At 39.1% G+C, this 20,097-nt stretch overlaps 1 protein-coding gene across 4 annotated transcripts in view; it reads right to left on the bottom strand.

Annotated features, from left to right (window-relative positions):
• The window catches only part of MSRA (methionine sulfoxide reductase A), a 369,470-nt gene that overhangs the window by 93,063 nt on the left and 256,310 nt on the right, over nucleotides 1-20,097 (bottom strand). For all 4 annotated transcript variants that reach the window (XM_060015254.1, XM_060015253.1, XM_060015255.1 and 1 more), the window contains one exon: nucleotides 3,671-3,777. In XM_060015254.1, the coding sequence (XP_059871237.1) occupies nucleotides 3,671-3,777 (107 nt within the window). The remainder of the gene's footprint in view (nucleotides 1-3,670; nucleotides 3,778-20,097) is intronic.

The following is a 20,097-nucleotide window of genomic DNA, read 5'->3' as shown; positions in this document are numbered from 1 at the left end:
ACCAATGTGGGTTCCACTCAAAGCTCAGGATAAGAAACTATATTGGGGTAGAAACCAGAAAATTAGGTGTAAGTTAGCCTCTTCAACATCACGTGGAAGGCACTGACCTTGTGAACTTAAAATTTTCATTGTGAACACCAGAATATCAACTCATTTTGAGATATTCTGCAGGGAGATTAATATCCTTCCAGAGTCTCTAAGTATTACCGTTTGTACCTTAAGAGATTGTAAATCATTATATTAGGAAATCAATATATAGCATTAATCATATGTAACTTTTAGTATTACTTACTAACACAGCCTTTATAATTAAATATAAAGAGATTAAATAAAATAGAACTAACTTTTCAGGTTTTGCATGGGGCCAGTTCTCAGTGGAGCCACAGCACCTTGTCTGGTGTAGGCACCTCCCTACCCATCTCTCCAATGCTGGTGTTCCTCAGGTCCTAAGCCTCCTCTTCTCATCACTTTTCACTTTTCTAAGCGATCGTATCAGCAACTAAGGCTTCATTTACCAAATATAAATTGATGATCCCAACAGTAATAAGGGCTACCATTTGTTGAGCACTTACTATGTGCTATGCCCTGTGCTTTACAAGCATTAACCCAGTTGATAGTCACAATAACCCTCCCTGCAAGGTGGGAACAGCCCATGTCTCCTCCTAATAGCCACGTGGATGCACGCATCAGGGGTACCTTAAACACCACCCTTCCAAACTTAACTCACCCTCCCCACAAATCTGCCTCTGCTCCTCCATACCTTCACACAAAACATCACTAGCCAGAAACCTAAGTCACCCTGGATTCCTCCCCCTCATCTAGTCTCCACTTCCAATCCAGGCCCAGGTTCTATTAGTTCTCCTTCCTAAATATCCCTTCATTCCATTCATACCTTCACCATCCTAGACGAAGCTCCCATCACTTCTGGCCTACAGTCCTGTGACAGAGGTCTCTCATCCTTATGTGTCTGCCTGAGGTAAATGTGATACATGGCTTTCTGAGTGTCAGGCATCTGATAAAAACTTATGCAGCTGACACACCAGCTGAGGCAATTCAAGGCTGGAGGTCACAAGCTGAAGGGAAGCACACGTGCCCAGGTAAGCCTACCATTATCAGAAAAGTCATCACGGGGGAGGGGTGGTGGTGGGATGAATTGGGAGATGGGGATTGACATATATACACTAATATGTATAAAAGTGATAACTAATAAGGACCTGCTGCATAAAAAGTAAATAAATAAAATTCAAAAAAAAGAGAAAGAAAAGTCATCACATACATGCACCCCCATGTTCACAGCAGCACTATCTACAATAGCCAAGACCTGGAAACAACCTAAATGGCCATTGACAGAGGAATGGATAAAGAAGATGTGGTGCATATATACAATGGAATACTCCTCAGCCATAAAAAAAGAACGAAATAATGCCATTTGCAGCTGCATGGATGGACCTAGAGATTACCATACTAAGCAAAGTAAGTCAGAAAGAGAAAGACAAATGCCATATGATATCAGTTATATGTGGAATCTCAAGTATAACACAAATGAATTTATCTATAAGATAGATACAGACTCACAGACATAGAGAACAGGCTTGTGGTTGCCAAGGGAGATGGGGGGTGGGGGAAGGATGGATTGGGAGTTTGGGACTAGCAGATGCAAACTATTATATATAGACTGGATAAACAACAAGGTCCTATTACACAGCACAGGGAACTATATTCAATATCCTGTGATAAACTATAATGGAAACATTTTTTTAATTAAAAAACTTAAAAAAAGAAAAGTCATTATAAAAAGAGATCTGAGAAAGGATAATTTATACTTAAAAGCTTTTTAGAATGGAAATATAAACAGGCTCAAATGAGTTCAAAACGTTTATTTTCTTGTAGCTTCTGCAGCACAGTGCAGCTGGGGTGCCTCTGGCTTGAGGTCCAATGTGAGGCTGCAGACAAATTATCAAACTGGGGCTGCAGTCTCAACTGAAGGCTTGACTGGGGTTGAGGGGCTTCCAAGCTCATGCATGTGGCTCTTGGAGGCCTTGGTCCCTTTGCCATGTGTGCCTTTATACAGGGATGCCCCACAACATGGCAGCTGGCTTCCCCCAGGGCAAGTGATCCAAGAGGCAGTGAGACAGAAAGGGCCCCCAGGATGGAAGCCACAATCTTGTAATGAACTCATCTCAAAGGTAACATCCCATTGCTTCTGTCATTCATTCGGAGGGAGTCATTAAATCCAGCCCACACTCAGGGATAGGAGATTCCACGTGGGCAGCAACCACTGAGGGCCATCCTCGAGGTTGCCTACTATTATCATCCAAGCAGACTTCACAGCCTTGGAGGGAGGGAGGGGACGTGCTAAGGAATAAATGGGGTCCTATCAGCATCTCCGTTAGCCCTGTCTGCTTTTCGGAGTTGAACTGACTGTGAGTGGCATGTCCTGCTCCTTTTTCTCAATAGGTGTACTCTTGTCCCTGCCCCCTCCTCACTGCCACCTCTGCCACCAGAGGGATAGGTGGAGAACCCACACATTCCTGAGAATGGCTGCGTAGCAGACTTTTTACATAATTCTAAAATAGATCAGCATTACTGTAGCTCCTGGCTCTACTCTTAAATGTGGATCCAACTCTCTAGAAAATATAAAGATAATTAAAATTTAAACACTATCACAAAGTTCTAAAATTTAAAGCAACTCAAGTTATTTTGAAAAGAACTAAATCTCTATCAGAGGAGATTTTAAAAATATAATACAAGTTAATGGTGAAAAATAATTATTTCATGATGTAACATCTATATTTCTGAGAAGTATTTTTATTATAATTCAATCTACTGTTACAAGCAAGAGAGAGAGCACTATGGGTTGAATTCTGTGTCCCCAAGAAGATGTTGGAATTCCAACTACCAGGAACTCAGAATGTGAACTTATCTGGAGATAGGGTCTTTTTTTTAACCTCTTTATTGGAGTATAATTGCTCTACAATGGTGTGTTAGTTTCTGCTGTATAACAAAGTGAATCAGCTATACATATACATATATCCCCATATCTCCTCCCTCTTGCATCTCCCTCCCTCCCAGAGATAGGGTCTTTAACAGAGATAATCAAGTTAAACATGGGCATTAGGTAAGGCCCTAATCTAATATGACCGGAGTTGTCATAAAGGTGTTCATTTGGACACAGAAACAGGCACACATAGAGGGCAGATGATATGAAGACACAGGGAGAAGACGGCGGTCTACAAGCCCAGGAGAGAGGCCTGGAGCAGATCCTGCCCTCACAGCCTCCAAAGGATCCAGCCCGGCCAACACCATGATTTTAAACTCCCAGCCTCCTGAACTGTGAGACAATAGATTTCTGTTGTTTAAGCCTCCACGCCCGCCACCCCGGTCTGTAGTACTTTGTTATGGCAGCCCGAGTAGATTAAGACAGGCAGAGAAAAAAAAAGAGAGACTCAGAGAGAGAGAGAGAGATTATATGTTAAGCTGTATATTCATCTGGAGGACTTGACTTTAAAGAGAAATGGCATAAGGGCCTATTCTTCTATGGAGCAGAAAGGCTCAATTCCAACAGGCTGACAGAAATTTCCAAAACATGTGAAAACAGGACACAGTGCCAAGTGCCAAGAACCAGACTCTGCCTCCACAGGTGGGGTCCGGGAGGGAGAGGGGACCCTACCTTCTGGTAGTCCTCTTTGGACCTCAGGGAGGCCTCCATGTGCTCAGCAGAGGTCGGGTAGATCGCAGAGCGGTACTGAGAGCCGTGGTCGTTGCCTTGGCGCAAGCCTGGGAAAGCAGAAAGCAGAGGATTACTGGGGTGGCCTGGGCAACGAGGCCAGTGCCACACATTCTCCATGACTCGTGTCCTGCTAAGTGCTTGTTTTAACTGCATCCTGACACCACTCTCCTTAAACAAGCGTGCAACGTCTCTGTTTTGCTTTGCCTATTTTAATTGTAACAAATATCTTTGAACTTAAGGTAAATTTATCACAGGCCTTGCATCGCAGTAGATGCTCTGCAAATATGCATTTTTCTATGCAGATATTTAAGTCATAACCATGTATCGCTTGCAAAGCACTGTGATACACACTGTTTCCTTGGATCCTAATGAGACATTCTGTGTGGCAGGTGTTACCGTCCCTTGACTGGCAGATAAGGAAATGGAATAATATACGTGGAAGTGCCTGGCCTAGTGCTTTGCACACAGGAGTTGCCTAATAAATGACAAAGTGACTGATGCTCAGAGAGTTTAAAGAGTTTGCCTAAGGTCATGCACCTAATCAAAGAAAAACCTAGCACTTAAAATCAGCCCAGCACACTTTCCACCCTGTCACAGCAGCTAAAGTGTAGATGCTGGTCAATTTCTAACTGAATGATAGAGTCCCCAAGTTAAACAGCCACAGGCCTGCCATAGATCCCCTATAGATCCCCATGTTGTTGTAAAATGAACTTCACACATGTTTACTGCATCATTCAAGCATCAGTTTCAGTTTTAACAAGTGCCCCCAAACTCCTCCAGTAAAAGATGCAACTTTCCAAAACAAACAGTTCCATATTTTCAAGCCCCCAGCTTAGCTGACTTCCTAGAAATGCCATTGTCCCACCTTCAGAGTCCCTTCCTCTCCTCAATGCACAAAGGTCACATGGGGACCAGGAACCAAGCGGCTTAAAGAGCCAATACCAATAATGACATCAAAATATTAAATTAATATTATATAATAAAAATAAACCAGCCCATGCCTCCAATAAGCATTGATTAATACCAAATTAGTATATCTATTTCATTTCTTTCTAAGTTATATATTCATTTAAGTATTATAGTAGTAGTCTTATGGTGTACAATATATAAGTATTATTTACAGTATACAGTATGTATTATAAATATTATTTATTAAGCACCTAATACATGCTGAGTACTTTTTCAGATGCTGAAGATATAGCAGTGAATGAAAGAAAACCCTGCCTTCACAGAGCTCACATTCTAGTGGAGGGTAAGAGACTGGATAAATATACATTCCAGAATGTTCTTTGTTTTCAATTTTCCCTCCTTCCCTTACAAGTAGGGCTTTTCCCGTATGACTACTTCCCATCCTTTTGTCCTAACATCCATTTGCATAATGGCAAGACGGTTGCATCACTGTTCCTTCTGAAACATTCTCCACGAAGAAAAAATATTGCCGGATGGCTGATTTTTGATCAAGTCAGACCCCTCTCCATTCAGAACAAGATGCCGAAAAACACTGTCTCCATGTGTAGTTGTTTAAATCTATTTAAGTTTTCTTTTTTTGAAAGAGAAATTAGTATGTGAGTAAAAGAGAACCTGCAGGTATGATTTATTTATATTTTTCAATAAGTTTTACTAAGATTACATACGCCTTGTACACTGAAGACTAATATCTGTGTGTTTACTTGGAGGTCTCTGAATTATCACAGGATCATGGAAAATTGTTGCTTACAGATAAAAAGTGGCTTTTTAGGAAACAGAGTGGGAATAATTAAGAATCACTCCAAGGATATGGTTTAACAGTGGGCTCTTTCACGGATCATATTTTCACAAATCATCTGGTATAAGGATTATACAATGAAACCCTTAAGTTTACATCGATTTTTTAGAGCTGCTTTTGTAGTGACATGACAACCTAAGGGGTAGAAACATCTGGAAGACTTCACACAATTGTGTGGTTGGGCAGAAAAGATGCACATGGCTGTCATTCTGGGCAAGTATATAAGGCAATGAATTTCTATAAAAAATAATCCATGCATCATTTATACAATTAGAGTTCATACTACTACTGCGATCGGGGATGGGGATTTATGGGCCCTTCCCTGAAGCCATGACCCCTCGATTCTACATTCTAACTTGATCGCCTGTTCACTGTAACACTGTAATACTGATGTGGCTCCTCCCACTGTTGTCCCTGTCTTCTTGTGCAGGTCTGGGCTGTCGCCAACACACTGTGGACAGCTTTAAAGAGGAGTAACTTCGTGGGCATTAGCCCTACCCCAGACTCACTGCACCTCTCCCATTGTACGAACCCAAACAAACCGTCCATTGGAAAGATGGGAGCTATTCACACAGTTATAGTCAAATTTTGTGGGCACAAAATTCTCAATTTTGAATTTACAGCTTCAACCTTCTAGTCACATCCCTTCTTGGATGTTCTAATAAAACTAAAAGTTCTTCATGTCAGAAACAATACCCTCTCTTCCTGGTCACTCTGGCTAAACCCCTGACTGGCCAGGAAGGAAGACAAGAAAGTGTTAAAGAGATACACTAGGGGATGGAGACAAAACATGAAAGCCTGTGTTCGGATTTCTTTGAGTCTTGAGTGATATTGGACTAGGCATTAACTCTCCAGTCTACTCAAGGACAACGTTATTTTGATTGCATTTTTCCATCACAGTTCATCCTGAGGAGAGGGTATAATACCTTAAACCAAAGCCATACATCTATATCCACATACACGTGTGTGTATTTGGTTAATTCCAATGCATGAACCTTTCGGTTCACTAATGAAGGGGCTTATTAAGTGGATAGACGCTTCAAATTTGAAAGCAGATGGTTCACTGGGAAATACGATTTGATGCTCAGCAGATTGAGAAACCTATAGAACTAGGGCTTTTCTGTTCTCATTATTTTTAATACATTGCATTTATAGATGTTTAGCATCATTAAACTTTTCACCATTTCTTTCAACCTCTATTGGTTTATATAATGAACACAAAACAGTAATTTACATGTGAGGAAAACCTGTTTACTAAATCTCTTGTCAGAAGCCTAGGACTCAGAGCTGCAAGAGCTTGTTTTTAGGTCTGACTCTGCCACTGACATGTTTTATGCAAATTTCCTATTCTTTCTGAGCTTCAAACCTCTTCTGTAGAACAAGGATTATAAGGGCCTAACCTATAGGTTTGTTTGAGGAACAAATGAGATGGAACCTGTAAAGTGCTTTGTTGACTATAAAAAATTATGTAGGGGTTAAATACTTTTATTTTTACAACTTTTCATAATCTTAGAACAGTTCAGAACAACTACTTTGAAATAAAAATAACAAATGACATCACACAAGACACTTTAGGAGTGACCCTTTTCCCCCAGAAAAGCATTATTTATATTAATATCTCAGATACTCATACAGCAGGGGTCTCACAGATAAATAATCCAAAGAGAGGGTCAGATTCATTTTATGTGTGTAGAAACGTACTGTTCAGTTTTTAACTAAACAGTTTATTACATTTTTCTTTAACAGAATTACCTTCCTAGTTAAATTTTAACTCTGCTCATGTCCACCCCAGTTCTTCATTTCAATGGAAAACAAACCCAAGAAAGGGTTTGTTTGAGTGAATTCTTTGAGTGAATTCTCCTTCCCCTGCTCCTACCCATGAAGCGCTTTCAAATGCAATGTCTTCACGCTTGGTCTCTGATCTGAAGTTTGAGAAAAATCAAGCCTGTTAACATTATCTTGTATCTCTCAAGCTCACACCCACTGGGTTACTAAAAAGGGGGAAAGAAAGACTTGCAGAGCGGGTGGTAGAGAGAAACAAAAACAATTAAAAATTATTGAAAAACGAAGTTCTTAAAGTCCTTCTTTCTGACTTCCTGCCTTCTTTTCTTCCTTCCATTCATTCATCCGTCTTTCCCTGAATCAGGCAAGGTACTAGATACTGGGATTCAGAAATAAGACGGTCTCATGTTTCAACTAGGTCCCCATCCTAGTACAGTGAATGCCATCTTATGAGTTAAACCTAGATCTACCTGACACGGAAGCACTTTCTCTTTTCAAGACTGATGCACAAGAAGTTACAGCAAAACAATCAAAGACTATGGAACACAGTGTGTGTGTGCGGTGCATCTGGTGGGCAGTGGAGCATGCCAGCCCAAGACCCAGAAATAAGAAGAAGCTTGGTCTACGCTGAGGGCTGTGAGGAGATGAGCCTGGGTCCTGCCAATTGTCCTGGAAGGAAATGAAGCCGGTCGGGTGAGCACAAGGCCGCATGGGTGTCTTGACAGGACACACGGGGGACCAGAGACGTATGGAAAGATCAGTTTCAAGGGAGCCACAGAATTCCGTGGAACCCCGGGTGAGCATAGGGCTCCAAATCATCAAAAATCCAGAGCTCTTTTTCACATTGATTCAATACGTGTTGCGAAGTTCACTGTGCCTTCCACTTGGCTTTGGAAAAACTAGGAGGATAAATTATTAACATTATTTGGCTGTCTTCACATCCCAGGAAAGTAAGCAATAGACTTGCTGTAGGGGGTGAAAAGAGAATAACCGGCTCAGATGCAACATCTTGTGCTTAAAATTCTTCCATAACACTCTCTAAACTGATTACTGAGGACTGGGCTTTGGGGCATTCTTGAAAAGAACTGCCCTACCAACTGTTTGAGATTTCTCCATCCACCTTCTCCAAATAAGATTTGAAAGGGACAAACCATCATGAGACTGCCCTAAGATTTCCCTCTGTCTCAGTGGAGCCAGAGAAAATGCTGGAAAACAGAGAAATGCTTAACCTATAATGAGGCAAAAAGATGGATGAGTTCTCATCTGCTCAGTAGCCCTCTAAACTTTGGCTCATCTTTGGGTACTAGCCCTGTTTTATACGTTCAGACTAGAGAGATGAGAAATATGCCTGAACATGGAAACTTTAAACGGAAGTTCACACTGTGAGCTGTTGTGAGGTGATTAAGAAATTTCAGGAGTCACCAGCTGATAGTGAACGTCAGGGCAAGGAAGGACATATTCCTAATGGTCTGAAATTACTGACTCTGTGTTAGGGAACTTCCAAGGAGCAATCTCATTAGAGGACCACCCATGTTGGCTACAGAGACCGGGTGACTCCCACCAGGATGAATCTATATTCTTCTCTTCTACAGCCAGTTGCTAGGAAAAAATGGATCCCGATCGAGGTCTGCTGCATGAAGCAGAGAAACTGGCATGAGTGTTGCCATGAGATGGTTCTGGATTCTAATTCCATCTCTGCGTTTACTGTGTAACTTCCGCCGAGGTACTAGACCCATCTAAGCTTCAGTGTCCTCATTCGGAAAAGTGGGGATGGTGATACACACCTCACAGGTTTGCTAGGTATCTTACATAGGAGCTCAATAAACATATCTCCGCCATCCCCTTGTGACTTCTAATGCAGAAATTCAAGGAGGAGAAGTTTTCAACATACTACTTAAGAATTTAAAAATTCCTGTCAAGAAATGAGCTACTAAACATCTAGCTGAGTTCAGGAACCTTGCTAGAGATTCAGCTAAAACACAGACCACTGAGCCTGATCTCAGTCTCAGGAAATGTCTAGAATGTATCAACAAACATATGAATGCAGAGAAGCAAGCTGTGATCACTAGGATGAACATGGATCCATCTAGAATCCATGCCTCCTAACCTCTCTGGCCTCAATTCAGCATCAGTAAGGATTTGGCTTAGATCCTTTTAAAACCAGTTTTATTAAGGTATAATTGACATACCATAAATGGTATATATTTAAACTGTACAATCTGATCAGTTTTGACACGTGTATATGCCATGAAATCATCACCACAATCAAGATAATGAACATTTACAAAAGTTTCCTCATACGCCTTTTAAATCTCCCCTTCTCACCACTCCCAGCCCCCATCCTAAAGCCCCAGGCAAACACTGATCTACATTCTGTCATGTGTATTTTTCTAGAATTTTATACAATTGGAATCATGTCGTGTGTACTCTTTTTTGGTAACTCAGCCATGTTGTTGTGTGTATCAACAGTTGCTTCCTTTTATTGCTGAGCAGTGTTCCATTGATTGGATATGCCAAATTTGTTTACTCACTGACCTGTTGATGGATATGTGGGTTCTCTGCAGCCTCTCACTATTAAAATAAAGCTACTGTGATTATTCACGTACAGGTCTTTGTATGTACATATGCTTTCAGTTCTCCTGGATAAATACCTGGGAGTGGAATGGCTGGTAAACTGCCAAACTTTTTCCAAAGTGGCTGTAACACTTTACATTCCCTACCAGCAATGTATGAGAGCTCAGTTGTCGTATCCACACAAACCCTTGTCATGGTCAGTACTTTTAATTTTAGCCATTGTCAAAATATGTGTAATAGTATCTTATCGTGGTTTTAATTTGAATTTCTTAATGTCTAATAATGTTGAGTATCTTTTCATGTGATAATTTGCCATTTGTACACCTTCTCTGGTAAAGTGTTCAATTTTTTCCATTTTTAAATTGTATTGCCTCTTATTATTGAATTTGGAGTTCTTTATATATTCTGGATACAAACACCTTATCAGATACATACTTGAAAATATTTTATCCCAATCTGTGGCTTGTCTTTCATTCTCTTAACAATGACTTTCAAAGAGCACAAATTAATTTTGATGAAGTCCGAATTATCAGTGTTTTCTTTTATGGATCATGTTTTTGGTGTTGTATCAAAAAAAATCTTTACCTAACCCAAGTCACAAAGATTTTCTCCTATATTTCCCTCTAGATGTTTTATAGTTTTAGGTTTTAAATTTAGGGCTATGATTCATCTTATGTTTTGTATATGGTGCGAGATATGGATCAAAGTTGTTTTGGTTTTGTTGTGGTGGCGGTAATTTGTAGTTGTTTGCTGCAAATACAATTGTTCCAGCACCATGTTTGGAAAACACTATCCTTCTTCCACTTACAAAGTGGAAGACTACAAGTCTCTCCTTCCAGACTCTGCGCTATTTTTTTTAATAGTATATATTGTGTGCTTTTATTTTTTATTTCTCCATAGTCTGGTTCCAGGACTCTGCTCTTAACCACATCTTTGTACTGCCTCTGTTACTTTCTTTTTTTTTTTTTTTACATTTTTTTTGGAGTATAGTTGCTTTACAATGTTGTGTTAGTTTCTACTGTACAGCGAAGTGAATCAGCTATATGTATACATAGATCCCCTCTTTTTTGGATTTCCTTCCCATTTAGGTCACCACAGAGCACTGAGTAGAGTTCCCTGGGCTATACAGTAGGTTCTCATTAGTTATCTATTTTACACATAGTATCAATAGTGTATATATGTCAATCCCCATCTCCCAATTCATCCCATCTCCCTTCCCCCTCGATATCCATATGTTAGTTCTCTACCTCAGTGTCTCTATTTCTGCTTTGTAAACAAGATTGTCTATACCAGTTTTTTCAGATTCCACATATATACATTAATATATGATATTTGTTTTTCTCTTTCTGACTTACTTCATTCTGTATGACAGTCTCTAGGTCCATCCACATCTCTACAAATGACCCAATTTTGTTACTTTTTATGGCTGAGTAATATTCCATTGTATATATGTACCATATCTTTTTTATCCATTCCTCTGCTGATGGACATTTAGGTTGTTTCCATGTCCTGGCTATGGTAAATAGTGCTGCAGTGAACACTGGGGTGCATGTGTCTTTTTGAATTATGGTTTTCTCTGGGTGTATGCCCAGCAGTGGGATTGCTAGGTCACATGGTAGTTCTACTTTTAGTTTTTTAAGGAACCTCCATACTGTTCTCCATAGTGGCCGTATCAGTTTACATTCCCACCAACAGTGCGAGAGGGTTCCCTTTCCTCCACTCCCTCTCCAGCATTTATTTTTTGTAGATTTTGTGATGATGGTCATTCTGACTGGTGTGAGGTGATATCTCAGTGTAGTTTTGATTTGCATTTCTCTAATGATTAGTGATGTTGAGCATCTTTTCATGTGTTTGTTGGCCATCTGTATGTTTTCTTTGGAGAAATGTCTATTTAGGTCTTCTGCCCATTTTTGGATTGGGTTGTTTGTTTTTTTGATATCGAGCTGCATGAGCTGTTTGTATATTTTGGAGATTAATCCTTTGTCAGTTGCTTCATTTGCAAATATTTTCTCCCATTCTGAGGGTCGTCTTTTCATCTTGTTTATGGTTTCCTTTGCTGTGCAAAAGCTTTTAAGTTTAATTAGGTCCCATATATTTACTTTTGTTTTTATTCTCATTACTCTAGGAGGTGGGTCAAAAAAGATCTTGCAGCGATTTATGTCAATGAGTGTTCTGCCTATGTTTTCCTCTAAGAGTTTTATACTGTCTCACCTTACATTTAGGTCTTTAATCCATTTTGAGTTTATTTTTGTGTATGGTGTTAGGGAGTGTTCTAATTTCCTTCTTTTACATGTAGCTGTCCAGTTTTCCCAGCATCATTTATTGAAGAGGCTGTCTTTGCTCCATTCTGGCCAGGTATATTCTGGCCTCCTTTGTCATAGATTAGGTGACCATAGCTGCATGGATAAATTATCTCTGGGCTTTCTATCCTGTTCCATTGATCCATATTTTGACTTTGTGCTATTTTTGCCTAACATTTTACTTCTACATATCTTATAACCCTCAAAATACACTTATTATTTTTGCTTTAAGCAGTGGTTTATCTTTTAAAGATATTTAAATCTTTAAAAACCTTTATATTTAGTTAACATGTAGTTAACATTTCTAGTACTCTTTATTCCTTGTGGAGATCCAGATTTCCTGATGGCATCATCTTCTTTCTTTCTGTTTGAAGGACTTCCTTTAACATTTCCTTCTAGCTGGTGATGAATTCATCCAGCTTTTGTACATCTGAAAAAATATTTTTGCTTTCTTTTTGAAAGGTGTATTCACCAGGCAAAGAATTCTAGTATGACAATTCTTTTTCTTTCAGTAAAGATATTGCTCCACTGTCTCCTAGCTGGCATTGCTGCTGATGAGAAATCTGCCATCTTCGTATTTTTGTTCTCCTGTATGAAATTATCTTTTCTTTCCTGTGGCTGCTTTTAAAATTTTCTGTTTGTCACTTATCTTACTGATTTGATTATGATGTGTTGTGATGTTTTTCTTCACGTTTCTTGTGTTTGGTGTTCATTTAGCTTCGTGGAGCAGTGGTTTTATAGTCTTTATCAAATTTGGATTTTTTCTGACATTATTCAATTTTTTAATCTCAGGCATTGTAGTACTCATCTCTTAAAGATGGACTGGGTCTTTTTTATATTTTTTGTCTTTCTACTTCACATGTTCAACCTTCCCTCTAGCTTCTTAAACATACTGAATACAGTTTTAATGGCTTTAAAACCTGTGCTAGTGTCATTATCTGCATCAAGTTTATATCATTTTCAATCAATTGATTTTTCTCATTAAAGATAGCATTTTCTTGCTTATCTGCATGTTGTTGGACGCCAGAAATTGTGAATTTTATCTTGTTGGGTGCTGGATATTTTGTTATTCCTACCTATGTATTCATATACTTTGTTCTGAGAGATTAAGCTACTTTGCAAAAATAACATATCCTTTTGATTCTTGCTTTCAAGCATTGTTACTTTGGACCAGAAAAACTTTTAATCTACATTAATTGCCCCACTAATGAGGTAAAGTCTTCAGAAGTACTCTACCTGATGTTCAATGAGTTTTTATATTTTCCATTCTAGGTAATGAGAATGGGCAGTATTCCCAACCCTGTGTGAGCTCTGGGAATTGTTCCCTCTAATTCTTCAAGGTGATTCTTTTTCTGGCCTCGGGTTGTTTAATCACACATATGCTGGTCAGTACTCAGACAATTACTTAAGAGAACCCTTTGCAGATCCCCGGAATTTCCACTCTCTGAGTGTTTCTCTCCTCCCTTCTTCTGTTCTGTGAATTCCACCTTCCTCAGCATCCCTGGACTCAGTGCCATCTCCTGAACCCATGGAGACTGTGAGACTTGGCCTGGGTTCCTCCTCCTTGCTTTGCAGCCTAGAAACTTTCTCCAGGAAATAAGGTAGGGCATTTGTAGGACTTCTTTATTTGTTTTTCTTATGTCTACTGTGTGAGAACCATTGTTTGTTTTGTCTGATTTTTTTAGTTATTTCAAGTGGGAGAGTAAATCCAGTCCCTATTACTCCTTCTTGATCATAAACAGAAGTCTTTGAGCTAAATATTTTCCAAATATCTTCTCACCCTAATTAAAAAAAACCATTTATAGTTAAAATAATGGGTATGGGGACACAGACAGACAGACTGAAAAAATTCCCTTAAGGTTTTTGTGGAGGTTTGGAGTGTATTTTTTGTTTGTTCTATTCTGTTAACAAATGGACTCTGTAAATTTATTTCCATAAAATAATTCAGATTAAAAATTTATATGAACAGAATCTGGATGGTGACAAAAATTTTTTAAATCACCATGATTAATCAAAAAAAATAATTTCATCTATTTTTTTACCCTTTTATCTTCATTCTTCTCGATCATTCTGATCCAACAGTGTTCACAGTGCCTTCCTTCCTTAAATGCTTTTTCCCTTGGCCTTGTAACACTGTACTCACCTCAGAATCTCACTATTTCTTGACCACTTTATGTCTATTTGCTTTTCCATTTCCCCCCCACCATCCTCCTTACTACAGATGTTCCTGGGCTCGGTCTTTGTCCGTCACCCTCCCTTCCATGTGCCCTCCAGCGGAAACTTCCTTTTCTATGCTGTGAACTTACAAGTCTGAATTTGTGATTCATGTTCTCTTCCAGGCATCAGCCATGTAGAGCCACATTCCCGTTAGACGTTTACATATCTAGGCTCCATCGTCCCTGGATTCTCAACTTGACCTCACTATCTTTCATTGTCCCCCACCATTCTCATCTCTATCCATTGACTAGACCATTCTTCCAGCAACCCAAGTTTTCAATTTTGTAGTAATCCATGTTTCATTTGTGTGTCCTTTATGCCTTAAGCCAGGCAGCCACCTAGCTTTACCTTTGTTTTCTGTAAAATCCTTCAGTAACGTTTTTCTTTCCCTTTCCACAGCCTCCTCCCTGATCTAGAGTCGATACTCCATGGTGTGTGATGATAAAGCTAGTATGAACACCTGAATCTTCTGCAGAGCCCTAATTCAGGGCTGCTTAACAAATGTTTCCTGGCTGTCTCTGGCTGTGTAGGTTGAATAAATGAACTGGTAGTTCCTTGCAATAGTGGGTCATTTCACTCCATAACCCTATCATTGTTCCCAGTACTGCAAGCCTAATATTTCACCCTTCTTCCCGTGAACAAAGCCTAAGGACATCATTTTTCAAATTTTCCATCTCAGACCAGAGTGAACATCATGCAGAAAGATGACAGATGCAGAAAGGTGACATAATGCTGCAACTCCCTGCTGTGAAACATACTCATTTTCATATTTTTCACACTAGACTTAGAGTTTCGACTTGTTTATTATTCCTTTCAATGTTATAAAAGCCAGCACAATAATCAGTTATTCTGCATATTAATATTCACTAAAGTAAGATGGCTTTGAAAAGTAAAGTGAAGGCAAGTAAAGTAAAATTTCCTTCAAAGTATCCATTGGATTTAGAATAAAATATGTTCAATTCCTGATTTTTTAATCCAGGCACCCCAGGAAGAGGATGGAGACAAGATGGTGGAGTAGAAGGACATGAGCTCCAGCACCCCAGGAAGCTACATTGAAATCTGGGCTTCCATGTGATTTGGTTAAGCATAAGCCTCAGTCACTCTTTTGCATACCAGGAGATGATAAAGCATCAGCAAGGGAAAGTGTTAACTAGGTCATCTGAGGGAGACAAGAGTACTTGGGCTATTTTAAAGGGGGAAGAAGCAGCTAAGAAATTAATTAATATACTAGAAATGAAATTTAAGTGATTTTAAAGACATCGTTGGGCATCTGAACTGTTAAAATAAAAGGATGACTACCAAGGATTCCCTATCAGGGTTTCTTAACTTTGGCACTATTGACATCTTGGCCTGGGTAATTCTTTGTTGTGAGGGGCAGTCCTATGCATTGTTGGATGTGTAGCAGTATCCCTTGATTTTATCCATCTCTGATGCCAGCAGAGTCCACCCTATTGTGACAACCAAAAATATCTCCATACACTGCCAAATGTCCCCTAGGGGGCAAAATTGAGACCCACTGCTATATATTAATGAACTACATCTTTTGATATCATTACTTATAGAAGCCTACATATTCAAAGCAGCTAAATGAAGCAACATGTGAAAAGTGAAAGCTCTAGGATATGTGGAAACCAACAGTTATAAAAGAGTATCAGAGGTCTTTGGTATTCATATTTTCATTTGCATCTGCTTATTTCAGTGGTTACCAGTTTGGTTTCACTTTTTACTCCCAAATTTAAGAGATTTGCATTAGAGAACACAATACCTTCTTTTTCCTTTTTTGGTAAAATAGCATTTTAAGCTACACATTGCAAGTCCACAAAGAAGAGAAGAACATAAGCACAAATTAAAATCAACATGCATATAGTTTGAAAGAGAGAAAGTTCTCAATTTTATGGAGAAGGCAAGAAAAGCACATTTTTTCCTTCTTATTTAATAGCTTGGTAGGAAAACAAGAAGCATTAAAGTTGTTATCACATGTTTCCTGGTGACTAGAATATCTTACCATATCTCTCAGAAAGTCTCGTATCTCTCAAAAATTGGTACAACCCCATCTCACCATACCACTTAGGCACTGCAATCAGTTTAACAGAGAACAAAGGTAACAGTGGCTTAAACAAGACAGAATTATATTTCTTTTTCACTTTAAGTGAAAGGTACTGAGTTAGGTGATCTAGTGGTGGTCGGGTGGCACATGGTCACCAGGGACTCAGATTTCTTCTTTCTACACAACTATCCTTAGCAGATGGCTCTCATTCTCAAGGACATAAGATGACTTCTGGTGCTACAACTGTCAGGTCCAAGTTGTAGATTAGAAAAAGGAAAAATAGAAGGACACTTCTTCCCACTTCCTCTATCTTTAAAGAGACTTCCCAGAAGTTCCAAGCCATACTTTCACTCATATCTCATTGAGTGAAACAAGTCATATGACCACACGTCCATAATTCCCCTCTCCTGGCTCCGCTGTGGAGCAGGCCAAGGTCAGGCTACCTGAGGCCACACCCTTGCTCAGCTTCTTCCCCTTCCCTAATCTGCTGTCCTCACTCTCTTACAGGTTCTTTTCTTTTTCCTCAATAAATCACATGTACTAAATCCCTGTCTCATGCTCTGCATCTAGGGAAACTAACCTAAGGCTTCAAGCTATTCATCTAGTTTTGCTCTCATTCAAGCCACCTTACTGCCCACCTCCAGGGCTATGTTGTTTCTTACATTCCATCACTTTAGTTGTTTAGGTTCCTAGATGAACTCTTATTAGATATGTTTATTAAAGTATTATTAGATGAGTTTATTAAGTTGCTATAATGATCTCTTAATGAGATCAAAGTTTTTGTGGTCAGCATCTGGCTTACACATGCCCAAGGGCCACCATTCTCAGAGAAAGACTACTGGCCTACATGCTAAAATGTCGCACTCAGGATGGTACGTCTCCACCGTATTTAATTCACTTTGTGAGATTAGCATAAGCAGAGGCTTAGCTGCTATAACTCTGTTTACTAGATTTTGAACATTCCTAATTGCTTCTTCAAAATTTCTCTCAATGAATAATGAAACAACCAATGAATGACTCAGAACTTCAAACACTCCATGGATAAAGAAAGTGTAGTACATATGTACAACGGAATACTACTCAGCCAAAGAGAAAGAATGAAATAATGCCATTTGCAGCAACATGGATGCACCTAGAGATTATCATACTAAGTGAAGTAAATCAGAAAGAGAAAGACAAATACCGTATGATATCACTTATATGTGGAATCTAAAATATGACACAAATGAACTTATTTACGAAACAGAAACAGACTCACAGACATAGAGAACAGACTGGTGGTTGCCAAGGGGCCATGGGGGGAAGGATGGATTGGGAGTTTGGGATTAGCAGATGCAATCTATTATATATATGTATAACAATCACTTTGCTGTACACCAGGAACTAACACAGCATTGTAAATCAACTATACATCAATAAAATAAAATGTTTTTAAAAGCAAGAAAAAAAGAACTTCAAACATTCCAAATGCATGAACAGAGTCAGCACCTCTACTCCCTGCTTCTTAAACTGACCCCACCTCCCCAGAGATGGCACAGGAAGACCACCACAGATGAGTGGCACTGGTGGAGTGCTGCTTCAAGGATGACCTCCTGCCTCCTGCTGGAGAACAGGGCCTCCACGGGGGCAAAACATCACAGGGTTCTGAAGTCTTCCAACAGGTAGATGAACCTGCATCCCTCAAAGCAACAGCTGGCACCTCTTATCATCACCCATGGGACCCTTCCTCCTGGCACACCCGGACTTTAGCTCAGGTGTTTGAGACAAGTCTTATTAATATGGAATAATCTCACATTACCTGACTGAAAATTAATTCTGTCCATTTTAAATGACATCTCATTTTAAAGTTAAAACACTGAATAACACTTAGAGAAAGGTTGAGCACCTGCCCAGGGCCAGTGCTGGATCTGCAAAGCGCTAACTGCAGTGCTAACTGCAAAGCTGTGCTCTTATCCACTACTATCTCAATTTGTAAATTATATATCACTTAAGCAAAAAAACTGAAGTAGAAAATAGTGAACTATGAAAGATATTACATGGCTCTCTTCTGAAAGAAAGTATTCTGTGTTCCCTACCATTTCCACAATACTGTTTCTATTTTTTAATGCAATGCATCTCAAAAGAGATAAAAGAAAATTGCTATATAACAGAGGTGTCAAATATTCACGCTGTACCTATAAGGAAGGGTTTGAGTTTCAGTAATGAAAAAACATTACTTCTATAATCATAGATAAATTATTTTGAAAAGATATGGTGATGTCTTCCTAAAAGGCAAAATAAATTTATCTTAGTATAGTTTTTGCTTTTATGAAAGAGAAATTCTATTTCTGGCCAGCCAAAGGAAATATTTTAAATTATTATATCTTTCTTAGAATATCTGGGACTCCATATCCACTTATGCTACAAACTCCCAAGTTTGACCAAATAATGAGTCTTGAAATGTTCAAATTATCATCAAAATGTATGAAAACTTTCAAAATATTAAAATTTCTATGTCACTATTTCCTATCCAAATCTTAAAGTTTTGTAGCAATGAGTCAGCCAAAGTACTCCCCTACAGAACATTATGCATGTAAATGAGATTTATAAGATGTTTACATTTGAATCAGTACCAAGCACGCATATGCACACACATTCACAAAGTTATTCTTTCATCATGGGCATTGCTCATATTATTAACAGGAACAGCAATCAATATATTAACCTTTGTAATTTCTAGATCTGATTACAGAAAGATACATAAATGTACAAAAGTTCATAAAACATAAATGCAGTTTATTAAAGCATTTACATTAATGCTGTCAGACTATATATAATGTTGCAATATGTAATATTATTATACTTATTATAAAGTGAATGCTCATATAACCACCACTCATATCAAGAAACAGAGAATTGTCAGCACCCTTGGAGGCCCTCCATGTGTCCCTACTGATGACAATACCTTCCCTCTCTCCAGTAGTACCCACACCTGATTTTTGTAACAGTAATCACCTATTTTTTTTGAAATTTACATCAATGAAGTTATTCTGTTGTGTTTTGTTTGTTTGTTTGTTTGTTTTTTGTGGTACGTGGGCCTCTCACTGTTGTGGCCTCTCCCGTTGTGGAGTACAGGCTCCAGACGCGCAGGCTCAGGGGCCATGGCTCACGGGCCCAGCCGCTCCGCGGCATGTGGGATCTTCCCGGACCAGGGGACAAACCCGTGTCCCCTGCATCGGCAGGCGGACTCTCAACCACTGCGCCACCAGGGAAGTCCTATTCTGTGGTTTTAATCTTTCACTTACTGTTATGTTCATGAGGTTCTTCTATTTTCTTCATTTTCATTGCTTTGTAATATCCCTTTGTATGAATAGATCATAACTGATTTATCCATTCTACTGCTGATGAACATTACCAGCTTGGGGCTGCTAAGTACATTCTTGACCTGCATTCTGTTACATATGTATAAATTTCTCTTGAGTACATACCTAGAAATAAAATTGCTGGCTTGTTGGCTTTGCATGTCCTCAACTTAACTAGATGTTGAACCATTTCCCAGAGTAGGTGTATTAATTTATAAACCCATATCAATTCATGAGAGTTGTCAGAGCTCTAAATGTTTGCCAATTCATTAAAGTCTGTTAATGTCAGACTTTTCACTTTTTGTCGGTATGCTTGGTGTGTAATGAAATCTCACTTGATC

This window comes from Delphinus delphis, chromosome 6, assembly GCF_949987515.2.
Source record: "Delphinus delphis chromosome 6, mDelDel1.2, whole genome shotgun sequence".
Classification (NCBI taxonomy): Eukaryota; Metazoa; Chordata; class Mammalia; order Artiodactyla; family Delphinidae; genus Delphinus; species Delphinus delphis.
Note: the sequence above shows the minus strand (reverse complement) of the source record. Positions and strands in the feature narration are given on the sequence as shown.